The sequence below is a fragment of the Sus scrofa genome, chromosome 2 (genome assembly GCF_054392235.1).
Source record: "Sus scrofa isolate SSC_HxYL_T2T_F1_AM1 chromosome 2, Sscrofa_HxYL_maternal_Yorkshire_Landrace_v2.0, whole genome shotgun sequence".
Taxonomy (NCBI): Eukaryota; Metazoa; Chordata; class Mammalia; order Artiodactyla; family Suidae; genus Sus; species Sus scrofa.
Window position 1 is genome coordinate 30,963,770 of NC_139384.1, and position 14,342 is coordinate 30,978,111.

At 37.5% G+C, this 14,342-nt stretch overlaps 1 protein-coding gene across 2 annotated transcripts in view; it reads left to right on the forward strand.

The window, feature by feature from the left end:
- Positions 1–14,342, forward strand: part of CSTF3 (cleavage stimulation factor subunit 3) — an 81,219-nt gene that overhangs the window by 59,170 nt on the left and 7,707 nt on the right. For both annotated transcript variants that reach the window (XR_014836355.1, NM_001267844.1), the window contains 10 exon segments: positions 478–544; positions 630–664; positions 750–876; positions 4,674–4,751; positions 5,539–5,701; positions 7,724–7,833; positions 8,863–8,979; positions 9,233–9,307; positions 11,489–11,632; positions 12,220–12,322. Coding sequence is in view for 1 of the 2 variants with exons in the window: in NM_001267844.1 (NP_001254773.1) it covers positions 478–544; positions 630–664; positions 750–876; positions 4,674–4,751; positions 5,539–5,701; positions 7,724–7,833; positions 8,863–8,979; positions 9,233–9,307; positions 11,489–11,632; positions 12,220–12,322 (1,019 nt within the window). In the remaining variant the exon portion in view is untranslated.

Here is a 14,342-nt window from a genome sequence, read left to right on the forward strand (position 1 = left end):
GTTTCTAGATCCATCCACATTGCTGCAAATGCTATTATCTCTTTCCTTTTAATGGCTGAGTAATATTCCATTGTGTATATGTACCACATCTTCTTTATCCAGTCCTCTGTCAATGGACATGTAAGTTGTTTCCATGATAGCTTAACTTCTAAATGATAGAACCAGATATTTCCATGTGTGAATCTGCTACTTATAAGTAAGATTTGGCAAGTTAAATGATATAAAGAAAACATGACCCCTATCTTTGATAAGCTCACAAATGGTAAGGTCAAAGAAACAAAATATATAAATTAATGATATCGACATGCTAAACACAAAAGAAGTACTTTATGTATTTGCAAAGATGTCTTTACATTTTTTATATAAAAGAGTTACATGTGATTATATGATCAGAAGTTAGGATTATGTTTTAGTTATAGATGCATTTTAGTAACTGTACCATATACTTTAAAAATATGTTTTTTACATTTATTTCAGAGAAAAAATGGCTCAAGCATATGATTTTGCACTGGATAAAATTGGAATGGAAATTATGTCTTATCAGGTAGAATTAAATTTCTTTTTAATACATACAGTAATACATTTGAAGCTACTAAGGAAGATTACTGACATTTTATTTTATTTCTTAGATTTGGGTGGATTACATCAATTTCTTAAAAGGCGTGTAAGTATTTTTATAGTTTTTGATTTTCCATGTCAATAGTTGATTACTTATAATATAACTGATGGCATTTCTTATCCAATATCAGGGAAGCTGTTGGATCTTATGCAGAAAATCAGAGAATAACAGCTGTTAGAAGAGTTTATCAACGAGGTTGTGTTAATCCAATGATCAACATTGAACAACTGTGGCGAGACTATAACAAGTATGAAGAGGTAAATTAGGGCAGAGTAGTTAATTATTATAACCAAGCCATTTTTATTTTTATGCTTTGTGGACTTATGGATTCTAGTCTTTCTAATATCAGGTACCTGGATATCAGTGTTTGTTTTTATATTAATTGTAATGAAAGAACCACTCCTAATGTTTTTGAGAGTCTTATGTTACTGCTGAGTTACTCTGGGAGAACTATAATTCTTACAAAATCATTTTTACTCAGTGCTAAACCATATCCACACAATCGTACAGACATGCATTGCTACTGAGCTCTGATGAAACAGTTCCCTTTTAGAATTATTTTTCCAGTAGTAATGCTGAGTCGCAATGCACCTCTTTTATATAGTTGTAATGATATGATATGATTATTGCTTTACAACCAAGATGTGGGGCTGTGGTCTGGGATCTTTGTCTCAGAATTTGCTTTAGCCGCTGAACTAATTACCCAAATATTGTAAACATACATGCCAAATCAAGTGTCTTTACTTATTTATTTATTTATTTATTTATTTTTGTCTTTTGTTTTTTTAGGGCTGCCCCTGTGGCATATGGAGATTCCCAGGATAGGGGTCTAATTGGAGCTGTAGCCGCCAGATCCAAGCCACATCTCTGACCTACACCACAGCTCAGAGCAACACTGGATCCTTAACCCACTAAGGGAGGCCAGGGATCAAACCTGTAACCTCATGGTTAATATTTGGATTTGTTTCCCCTGCGCCACAATGGGAACTCTATCTGCTTTTATTTTTAACATTATGCGGTCCTAGTTAGGAAAAGCCTTTTATTTTTACATATATTTTTTGTCTTTTTCAGGCCGCACCTGTGGCATATAGAGGTCAGGCTAGAGGTTGAATAGGAGCTATAGCCGCTGGCCTACACCAGAGCCACAGCAACACAGGATCCAAGCCGTGTCTGCCACCTACACCACAGCTCAATGGCAACACTGGATCCTTAACCCACTGAGCGAGGCCAGGGATTGAACCCTCATCTTCATGGATGCTAGTCGGGTTTGTTAACTGCTGAGCCATGATGGGAACTCCAGAAAAAGGCTTTTAGAACTAAGCTATTGCTATTCACCCAAATAAAGCTATATATCATTCTTTATTAATAGAATTTTATATGAAATAATTGACCCTTTCCAAATCATTCCCTATCTTTAGAATTTCCTGGCAGATGGAGACTTACTGCAAGCTCATAAACATAGCAGATCCTCTGTGATCTGTTTTTTAAAAAGCTTTATTGAAGTATAGTTGATTTCTGCTAGACAGTAGAGTGACTCGGTTATAATATTTTTTTTTTCATATTATTTTCTATTATGGTTTATTACAGGATATTGAATATAGGTCCCTGTGCTGTACAGTAGGACCTTGTTGTTTATCCATCCCATATATAATTGCCTCTACTAATTCAAAACTCCCAATTCTTCCCTCTCATACCCCTCTTCCTCTTTGGCTGCCAAAAGTCTGTCCTCTGTATCTATGAGTCTGTTTTTATTTCATAGGTTGATTGTTGTCATATTTTAGATTCCACATATAAGTGATATCATATGGTATTTGTCTTTCTCTTTCTAACTTAGTATGATAATCTCTAGGTTCATCCATGTTGCTGTAAATGGCATTATTCTTTTTTTTTTTTTTTTTTTTTTGTCTTGTTGTTGTTGTTGTTATTGTTGCTATTTCTTGGGCCGCTCCCGCGGCATATGGAGGTTCCCAGGCTAGGGGTTGAATCGGAGCTGTAGCCACCGGCCTACGCCAGAGCCACAGCAACGCGGGATCCGAGCCGTGTCTGCAACCTACACCACAGCTCACAGCAACGCCGGATCGTTAACCCACTGAGCAAGGGCAGGGACCGAACCCGCAACCTCATGGTTCCTAGTCGGATTCGTTAACCACTGCGCCACGACGGGAACTCCGGCATTATTCTTTTTAATGGCTGAGTAATACTCCATTGTGTATACATGACATCTCTTTTTGGGGGGGTCATGACTGTGGTATGTGGAAATTTCCAGGCCAGGAATCAAACCTGTGCCACAGAAGCAGCCCAAGTCACAGCAGTGTCAGTGCTGGATCTTTAATCCATTGAGCCACCAGGGAACTCCTATCTCACATCTTTATCCATTTATCTGCCAAAGGACCTTTATGTAGCTTCTATGTCTTGGCTATTATAAATAATGCTGCTATTATCAAAGGGGTGCATGTATTCAAATTATAGTTTTGTTCAGATATATGTCCAGGAGTAGGATTGCTGGATCATATGGTAACTCTATATTTAGTTTTTTGAGGAACCTCAATACTGTTTTCCATGGTGGCTGCACTAATTTACATTCCTACCAACAATGTAATAGGGTTGCTTTTTCTCCACACCCTCTATAGCATTTATTATTTATAGACTTTTTAATGATGGCCATTCTGACCAGTGTGAAGTAGTACTTCATTATAGTTTTAATTTTCATTTCTGTAATAATTAGCAATGATGAGCATCTTTTTGTGTTTCTATTGGCCATCTCTGTATGTCTTCTTTGGAGAAATGTCTATTTAGGTCTTCTGCCCATTTTTTGATTGGTTTTTTTTTTGTTTTATTGAATTGTATGAGCTGTTTTTATATTTTGGAAATTAAGCCTTTGTTGGTCGCATCATTTGCAAGTATTTTCTTCTAATCTGTAGGCTGTCTTTTTGTTTTGTTTATGGTTTCCTTTGCTGTGTAAAAGCTTATAAGTTTGATTAGGCCAGCAGCTACATTCCCCTAGCCTGGGAACCTCCATATGCCCTGGGTGTGGCCCTAAAAAGACCAATAAAAAAAGTTTGATTAGATCCTATTTGTTTATTTTTGCTGTTATATCTATGGCCCTGTTTTTATTTTCATTTTATTTTTTTATTTTTTTGTCCTTTTAGGGCCTCACCCATGGCATATGGAGGTTCCCAGGCTAGGGGTCTTATTGGAGCTACAGCTGCCGGCCTACACCACAGCCACAGCAACGAGGGATCTGAGCCGCGTCTGTGACCTACACCACAGCTCATGGCAATGCTGGATCCTTTGACCCACTGAGCAAGGCCAGGGATCGAACCCGCAACCTTATGGTTCCTAGTCGGATTCGTTAACCACTAAGCCACGACGGGAACTCCTGCCCTGTTTTTATATTTTGGAAATTCAGCCCTTTGTTGGTCACATCATTTACAAATATTTTCTCCTAATCTGTAGGTTGTCTTTTTGTTTTGTTTATGGTTTCCTTTGCTGTGGAAAAGCTTCTGTTTGATTAGTTCCCATTTATTTTTGTTTTTATATCTATTGCCTTAAAACCTTGATATAGTTTTTGTCAGAGAATGTTTTGCCTGTATTTTCTTCTAAGATCCTCTTCCATGATCTTTTAAGCATATAATGTGAATGAGCCTCTATTTTACCAGTCAAAAAAAGAGTCTCTTTTAAACAATTCATAGTGGAGTTCCCATAGTGGCTCAGACATTAACTAACCCAACTAGCATCCATGAAGACGTGGGTTCCATCCCTGGCCTCGCTCAGTGGGTTAAGGACCTGGTGTTGCCATGACCTGTGGTGTAGGTCACAGACGTGACTCATATCCCGAGTGCTGTGGCTCTGGTGTAGGCTGGTGGCTACAGCTCCAATTCAACCCCTAGCCTGGGAACCTCCATATGCTGCCAGTGCGGCCCTAAAAGACAAAAAGACAAAATAAATAAACAATTCAAAGTAATGTAGAAAATGAATAAATTAACTATATTATGCTAACATTATATTATACTTAATTTTAAAATAATACACATTTTCTTTTGTTTTTCCTTAGGGTATCAATATTCATTTAGCTAAAAAAATGATTGAAGATCGGAGCAGAGATTACATGAATGCTAGGCGTGTAGCAAAGGTATGGAATTCCATCAGGCACTTACTTTAATGTTTATTATGAGTATGTTATTTACACAGGAGCCTTCCCTATCCGGTATTAGTCTTAATATTTTCAATCATTAGCTATCTTAACTAAAGACAGTTAATTCCATTGTCTGAGCAGATGATATATTTGAAGTGAAATACCTCTTTACAGACATTTTAAAGGACAAATAGAATAAATCAAGTTTAGAAGATAGTATTTATTTTAAAAAGAGATAGAGGTCATTGAGATTAAGTTCTGCCCAAAGTTGATCAAGTAGTTGTTATCTGTGCCCCCTGTCTGCTCATACATACCTGAATACTCTACTATCCTGTGGTCTAAAGACATAACTGTCAAGATAGAGTTTTGTCTTGTGTACATATCTTTCCATTTATTGACACTTTTAGACATTAGGGAAAATAGCCTAATACTACAAACTATTGAAATTTTAAAAGACATATTTCTCCAGAGATGGTAGTAATACTGCCACCAGATCATCAGTCATGTTGATCTGTCAATGACTCTGTCCTAGAGAGTGACTTCCTACATCACATGCAGAAGGGGCCCAGGGTGTTCTGTTTACCTAGTCATGGGAACCTGTTCTTAGATACATATCTACATATCTCTTATTTTTCTCTGTGCTATTCACTTTTAGGTTATATTAATAAAGTAGTATTTGGAAAAAATAGTCATTTGGAATAAAGTATTCCAAACTGATCAACTCCATTCCATGTATCATAGTTGTTCCTGGACTACCACTGAATTCTAAATGCTTATTGTCTAGGAGTATGAGACAGTAATGAAAGGTTTGGATCGAAATGCTCCTTCAGTACCTCCTCAGAATACCCCTCAAGAAGCTCAGCAGGTGGATATGTGGAAGAAATACATACAATGGGAAAAGAGCAACCCTCTTCGTACAGAAGATCAGACCCTTATAACTAAAAGAGGTAACAAGATTAACCCTCCTGGGACCCCAACTGTATGTATATTAGGCCGCTTGATATTAACCTATAGGTTACTGAGGTGGTTTTTTTAACCCCCAGTCATTTTTTCTCATATTCTTCAGAGTCAGTAATTTCTATAGATCTGTTTCCATGCTCACTGACCTTTGTTTTAACATACCCAATATGCAGGTGAGACCATCTAATGAATTCTTCATTGCAAATATTTTACTTTTTTAAAAAGTTCTATATATTTTTATTCTAGGAATTTCTGTACTTTCTATAGTTTCTTTTTATAGTTTTTCTTTTCCTGTTGAGATTCCATGGTCATTACCATCTTTTTCTTTACATCCTTGAACATATATATATAACAACATAAAATCCTCACCTGTTAAACTTCAACATCTGGGCCATTATGGTGTTGGTTTCTTTTCCTCTTGATTGTGGATCCCATTTTTTTGTTTTGTCACAAGCCTAGACATTTAAAATTTTTTTTGAATTTTTGCGCATTATACAGATATGTTAATGATACATAGTAAAAACTGGATTCTGTTATCCTCCAAAGAATATTGAGTTTTATTTTAGCAGGGAGTTAAATTACTGGCAAATCACCTGGACCTTGTGGAGGCTTGAGTTTACATTGTTACGGTGAATCTGTATTAGTGGCCTTTATCTCATGATAAAACTCTTAGTCCTGGGATATATAGTCATTACTCCCAAGACATGATGGAAAATTCATGGCATTCAAACCCTCTTAACTTGATGGGACTCAGGTTCCAAACTTGGTCTTTATTACGGTGAGTGGCGGATGAGATATCTATTCAGCTCCTTTGGCTTTGCTTTCTGCTTGGGTTCTTTGGTAATCTTTCCTGTGTATGTCTATCTTAGAGTCAGTTAAAGATTTATGGGCATTTATGTCCAGATTTTCAGGCTCCACCCTCTGTGGCTTTCTTTTGGGATTTTCCTCCCTTAATTCGCAGCTGCCCTTGTAACCCAGAACTACCTGTTACTTAAGCCAAACCAATATGACTTAAGCATTTAACTTGAGTTCTAGCTATTCCAGAATATACACACACAGCTGTGCACTTGAGAAGAAAAGCCATCTTAAATGTGGATCTCACCTAGTGTGATTCTTATTTTTTACGGGCTCATTCCTTTCCAGTTTCTTTTTCTTTTGGTCATTCTCTGGTGCCTTTAAATAATTGCCTTTTGTGTTTTTCAGTTTATGATTTTTATTTTCAGGAGAGTTAGTTTGATACAGACTATTCTGCCACTGTCAGAACTAAAATTTGGAACTTTAAAAAATTTCTCAGTCCTGCCTTGCTCTCTCTTACCTGGAGGCCTTTGCAAATACCATTTTCTTTGCTGACATCATTTTTGTATCTACTCCTGTCCTTCCTGCCTCTATTTACTCTCTCATCTGACCAGATTCTATCCTTTCTTCAGATTTTGCTTAGATGTCAGTTCCTTAGTGAAGCCTTTCTTGAGTCCCTAAACTAAGTCCTACTGCTATAAGTTTTAAGAATACCCTGTACTTTCTTCATCATCATATTTATTACTTTTGATAACTACTTTCTTAATATCAGTCTGCCCAACATACTGTGACTTCTTGAGTATAGGAAGTCTTATTCACTGTTGTATTCACAATGTCTATCCCATTCCTTAGCATATAGTTGTGTTCAATAAATATTAATTTAATAAGTAATGGATGGATGGGGTTTGGGTAAATGATAATGCTTGGAATCACTAAAGCTTTTTATTTCTAATTATTATTATTATTGAGGGCCATGTCTTAGCCTAAAAATTTTAGTTGTGGAGCTCCCCTGCAGTACAGTGGGTTAAGGATCCACCATTGTCACTGTAGTGTCTTGAGTCACTGCTGTGAGGCAGGTTCAATCCTTGGCCCAGGAACTTCCACATGCTGCAAGCATGGCCAAAAAAAAAAAAAAGTTGTAGTTGTGGTGCTCGTATTGATAGTTTTAGAAATAATTGTTTATTCTAATCGAATGTTGTGATGTCTTCCCCTAGTTATGTTTGCTTATGAACAGTGCCTCCTTGTGCTGGGCCATCACCCTGATATTTGGTATGAAGCTGCCCAGTATCTTGAGCAGTCAAGTAAACTGTTAGCAGAGAAGGGGGTGAGTATTCACTTGTTTTCCCCTTTGGGTCTTTTTATTATTTTGGTATAGCAATAATTGGCTGAAAGTATAACACTGAATTTTGGTAATAAAGTGTAAGTGTTGAAAATTTTAATCTTATGTCACTATGATTCTTGGTGATGCTCTTTATATGATAAGACTGTCTTAGTCAGAATTAAAAGATAGTGGCTCTTTGCAGTTCCCTTGTGGCTCAGCAGGTTAAAGATCCTGCATTGTCACTGATGTGGCTCATTACCACAGTGGTGCAGGTTCGATCCCTGTCCCAGGGAACTTCCACATGCTGCAACTGCAGCCAAAAACATACAGTGTCTCTTTTTTAATGTATTAAAGTGATGAATCACATAGAATACCGTATGGTTCTTCTTTATGTTAAAATAATGGAAGAAGAGGAGTTTCTATTGTGTCTCAGCAGGTTAAGAACTGAGTAGTATCCTTGAGGATGTGGGTTCAATCCCTAGCCTCACTCAGTGGGTTAAAGATCCAATGTTCCTGTGGTTGTGGCATAGGCCAGCAGCTCCGATTTAACCCCCAGCCTAGGAATTTCCATATGCCACAGGTGCGGCCCTAATGAAATAAAATATAAAATAAAACAAGGAAGAAATCTTCGGATTTTTTTTTTTTTTTTTTTTTTTTTTTTTTTTGGTCTTTTTAGGGCCGCACTCGCAGCATATGGAGGTTCCCAGGCTAGGGGTCTAATCGGAGCTGTTGCCGCTGGCCTACGTCCAAGCCATAGCAACGCCAGATTGGAGCCGCGTCTGTGACCTACACCACAGCTCACGGCAACACCAGATCCTTAATCCACTGAGCAAGGCCAGGGATCAAACCACAACCTCATGGTTCCTAGTCGGATTCCTTTCTGCTGTGCCACAATGGGAACTCCCGAAATCTTTGGAGTTTTTTAAGAATTCAGAAATACGTATGTGTCCATAGGTACATACATAGGAGTGTGTGTTTTATTCTTTCAGTTATATTAAAATTTTGTAAGTGGGCTTTCTTTTTTTCTCCTAGGATATGAATAATGCCAAATTATTTAGCGATGAAGCTGCTAATATATATGAAAGAGCCATAAGCACTTTATTAAAGAAGAATATGCTTCTTTATTTTGCATATGCAGATTATGAAGAGGTGAGTTAAAATATTTAGAACTTTCTTGTAATTAAATGTTTTTACTGCAGCCGTGAATTTTTTTTCTGACTGCTTCTTTGCCAAACATACTACTTTTGGAAGACAGACAATGCAAAATGAATAGTTATTAGTCCTTAGCCCGTTATATATTTATGCTCATAGCAGGTGCCACTGTGGGTACAGCCTCTGGATTCCTCAGAGCTCAAATGTTTATGAGTATATGTTTATATCCACTTTTTCTCTATCACCTTAGAGTCGCATGAAGTATGAGAAAGTTCACAGTATATATAATAGACTTCTGGCAATTGAGGATATTGACCCCACCTTGGTGAGTAACTACAAATCTCTTTCTCACTTTTGTTGTCTACTTTAATATAAAGTTTTTTTATTTACATAAAATTCACTGTTTTTGTTGTATAGGGAGTTCTCATGAACATGAGTCATGGGACCACCTTCACAATTAAGACACAAAACACTTCAGTCATCCTACAAAAATTCCCTCATGTGACCCCTTTGTAGTCAAACCTTCCCTGTCTCCCAAGTCCTGGCAAAAAGTGATCTGTTTTCTGCTTTTTTTGGTTTAAGTGCAGCAGTATGAAATAGCCACAGTGGGGCTTTCTGTAACACCTTCCATGTGAGCATGGTTTGAATACCACATAATTGTTGTTTAACAAATATTTCTTTTTAGATAAATGGAGGCAGGGGAAACCGATATTCTTAGAAGCAATTGGACAGGGAGTCACCTGAGTTACTGCAAAAGTGCAGTGGAGCCCTTTCAATGGGAGAGGAAGGGAATAGGCCAGTGTGTTGGGGCCCTAGACCCTTCTGCCTCAAGTCAGCTACAGCTGTATTCCGTTTTTGTTTATCTTGGGATTCCATTGCTCTAATTATTTGCATTTAGTCCTCATTTTAAAATTGAAACTGATCTGTGCTATGCACTGTGCTAGATTCTAGCATTATATGACAAATAAAATAAAATTCCTTTCCTCAAGGAACTCCTATCTCATTAGCCAGCCTATCCATCTGTCAAAACTAGGCAGCATAGTATGACATCATCAAAACTGGGCATTTTAGGACCCTGCTCATAGTCATCCTGCCTATAGTCTAGAGACATTTGCTCATTGAACAGGTATTGCATACTCATCATGTGTTGGGTACTTGGTAGCTGCTAAGTATAAAATGGCTCATAAACAGTTTATTGATAAAGTTATATATATATATATATATATATATATTTTTTTTTTTTTTTTTCTTTCCTGCTTTTTAGGGCCACACACATAGCATATGGAAATTCCCAAACTGGGGGTCTAATCCAAGCTATAGATGCTGGCCTACGCCACAGCCACAGCAACACACCCCAGGATCCGAGCCGAGTCTATGACCTACACCACAGGTCACAGCAATGCCGGATCCTTAACCCACCAAGCAAGGCCAGGGATTGAATCCGTATCCTCATGGACACTAAGTCAGATTCGTCTCCGCTGCTGCACAGCGGGAACTCCTAATGTGGTCTTTATTTTTTTTTTTTTTTTTTTTTTTTTTTTTGTCTTTTTGCTATTTCTTTGGGCCGCTTCCGCGGCATATGGAGGTTCCCAGGCTAGGGGTCTATTAGGAGCTGTAGCCACCGGCCTACGCCAGAGCCACAGCAACGCAGGATCCGAGCCGTGTCTGCAACCTACACCACAGCTCACGGCAATGCCGGATCGTTAACCCACTGAGCAAGGGCAGGGACCGAACCCGCAACCTCATGGTTCCTAGTCGGATTCGTTAACCACTGCGCCACGACGGGAACTCCCGGTCTTTAGATACTATAATAAATCAAGAAAGGAGTTCCTGCTGGCCCAGTGGATTGGGGATCAGGCGTTGCTGCCATAGTGGCGTGGGTTGCAGATACGGTTTGGATTTGATACCTGGCCCAAGAACTTGTATATGCCATGAGTGCAGCCAAAAATGAGGAGGGAAAAGAAAGAGAGAGAGAGAGAAGGAAGAAAGGAAGGAAGGAAGGAAGGAAGGAGAGAGAGAGAAAGAGAGAGAAAGAAAGAAAGAAAAAGAAAGAATTAAATATATACTGTTAAACATACTTGTATTAGATCAAACCTTGAATTTTCTGGGTGTTGACTTTCCTTAGTGGAGTGTTTTCTCATATTTTCACTTTTATTCCTTCCTTAAGATTTAATTTGCATGTTCTGGAATTAGATCATTAATGATGATTGCAAAACCTTGTGAATATACTAAAAACCATTGAATTATACATTTAAAGGGTGAATTTTGTGCTATGGGAATTATATCTCAATTTAAAAAATTAATTTGTATAAATCTTCAGTACTAGAAAAATTTTGCTTGTGGATTTAAATGGTGCAATATCTGTAATCTTACTTTTTGATTTCTTGGGTATTCATGATTGTTTTCTTATATAGCAAACATGTTAGTATAGAATAAAGTGAGCCTAAACTGGATGCTACAGGATCACATTCTGCCTAATGTGTATAAAACATACTTTTTTGCATAGGTATATATCCAATATATGAAATTTGCAAGAAGAGCAGAAGGTATCAAATCTGGAAGAATGATATTTAAAAAAGCAAGAGAAGATACCAGAACCCGCCACCATGTCTATGTTACTGCAGCACTCATGGAGTATTATTGTAGTAAGGTAGGTGCTGAAAATATAAAGGTGAAATAATTTCCTGCATTTGAGATACATTAATTAAAAGAAAGGCAGGCAACTGTTACTATTTTCCATCATTAATCTTTTTAGTTTTTTTGTTATTGTTCTTTTAGCACCACAACTGCAGCATATGGAAGTTCTCAGGCTAGGGGTCAAGTTGGAGCCACAGCCACAGCCACAGCTCATGGCAATGCCGGACCCTTAACCCACTGAGGCCAGGGATTGAACCTGTGTCCTCACGGATACTCGTCAGGCTCGTTACTGCTGAGCCACGATGGGAACTCCCTGTCGTTAATCTTTAATTGCTCCATATCATAAAGGAGGCCTAAGTGTATCTGTGTAAAATTATTACATGGAGCATCATTCATATCCTCACTGGCTGCTAATAGATACCTTTTTAAACTCCACATTTCTGAATCTAAATCCCCTTGAATAGTTTTTAGCTCTGAAATTTTTATTTAACATGATTTTAATCTCCATTTTAATTAATGTATTTTGTCATATTTAGGCATTGTAGTTTTAATTCTTTGAGAATCTTGTTTGAGGGAAATCAGTACTTTCTTTATTTCTAGGACAAGTCTGTTGCCTTTAAGATTTTTGAGCTGGGGTTAAAGAAATACGGAGACATTCCAGAGTATGTCCTGGCCTATATTGACTATCTTTCTCACCTCAATGGTAAGTAGATCCTCATCTGTAATGGTTACTCAGTATTAAACCATCAATGTCATTCTCTGTAATTGTTGCTGGGCTTTTTTCCTTCTCACATGTTTTATAATTCTGTCATTACACCAGAACCAGGCACTTAATAGGCACTCAAGAAATATTTGTGGGCCAACTATGAATTTATACTTATTGAGTAAAAAAGTTGATGCCTTTTCACTCTGAAAACTGGTCTTTAATTCAGCATCAAAGTCCCAACAGTAGTTGGATAAAGCCACAAATCTCTAGCTGCCAAAACTCAAAGATGCTCAAGTAGCAAAGTAAAATGTGTCGAGGCTACTGGGGAAGAAATTTCAGAAATATTATGTTTATGAGCTTCTTTATTTTTCTATTTTGTTATTATAATAATGGCCATCCTTTGTTGAGTTCCTACCTAATACCAGGCGTTGAGCTAAAGAAGTCATATGCATATATTTCATGTAACCACAGTCCAGAATGTGGTTGACTAAGATGATCTGGTATAAAAATTGATGTAAGAAGGAAATATAAAGTTATATGTGATGTTAAGTGAGGATAAAATCTGATGCCAGCATTATTGTCTTCTAAAATTGGTGTCTTTGTTTTCCATCCACCCGTCTATCCATCATTTATTCATTACCTTTTGGTAAGTAAGGTCTGGAAATACAAAGGTGAATAAAATTCCATTCTTACCCTCAGAGCATTCTCCTGGAGGAATCAGATGGGTAAACATAATTGCACCATCATTTGGTTCTTAAGTGTGGCCTAGTTCCTGTGGTTAGGTGTATAATCTTGTTTCAGATTTCTCATCTGCAGAATGGTCATAATAAGAGTACCTCATATAGGGTTGTTGAAAGAATTAAATGAATTTTTGCATGTGTTTGGCTTAATATGGAAAGTGGTAAGCACACAATAAATGCAAACTGTTTAAGGTGATGGTAGCAATCATGAAAAAAATGCTAAATTCCATAATAAAGCCCTGAATGAATTACTTTGAAAGCAGAGAGTATAATCTAAGTTCTAGAGTTGTGTTTTACAATTATGGTAGCCTCTGGGTGACTAAGTATTGAGCATTTGAAGCATGGGTAGGCCAAAATGAGATGTAGTGTAAGCATAAAATACATAACCAGATATTAAAGAGTTTGTAGAAAAAAAACAATAATTTTTAATATTGATTGCCTGTTGAAATGATAATTTAGATACATTGGGGTAAGTAAAATACATTAAAAATAATTTTCACTTGTTTTTATTCTTTTAAATGTGGCCAGCAGAAAATTTCAATTATTGGACAGTGTTGTTCTAGAGAGTGAGAGCAGGGAACATGAGATGGGTCTTGAAGGATAAGCAATAATTATGCAGGTAAAGATACAGGGAAATGCATTATTCCAAGCAGAGAACACAGCATGTAATATACAGTGGAAAGTTATGTGGAATGGCAAAAAGTGTTGGAAGCCAAGTTTGGAATAAAGCTAAAAGAATAAAATGCAAGATTTACGCATTTTTTAAGTACAGTATGTTAAGTTAAAGATGAAAGCCATGAATATGGTGCCATTTTCTTTGTTTGATACGTGTAATCTCTTTGTTTTACTTTGCATATATGAGATGTAATAAAACTGAACACCCACAGAGGCAATAAAAAGACAAAACTTTTTTGTCTTTTTGCCTTTTCTAGGGCTGCTCCCGCGGCATATGGAGGTTCCCCAGGCTAGGGGTCCAGTCGGAGCTGTAGCCGCCAGCCTACGCCAGGGCCACAGCGACACAGGATCTGAGCCATGTCTGCGACCTACACCACAGCTCACGGCAACGCCGGATCCTTAACCCACTGAGCAAGGCCAGGGATCGAACCTGCAACCTCATGGTTCCTAGTCAGATTCGTTAACCACTGCGCCACGACGGGAACTCCTCTGCTAGATTTTTTAAAAACAATTTTATTGAGTAATAATTTATATACCATAAGTGCACCCATTTAAGATATACAGTTCAAAGAGTGTTAGTAAATTTACCACAGGATTTCTAA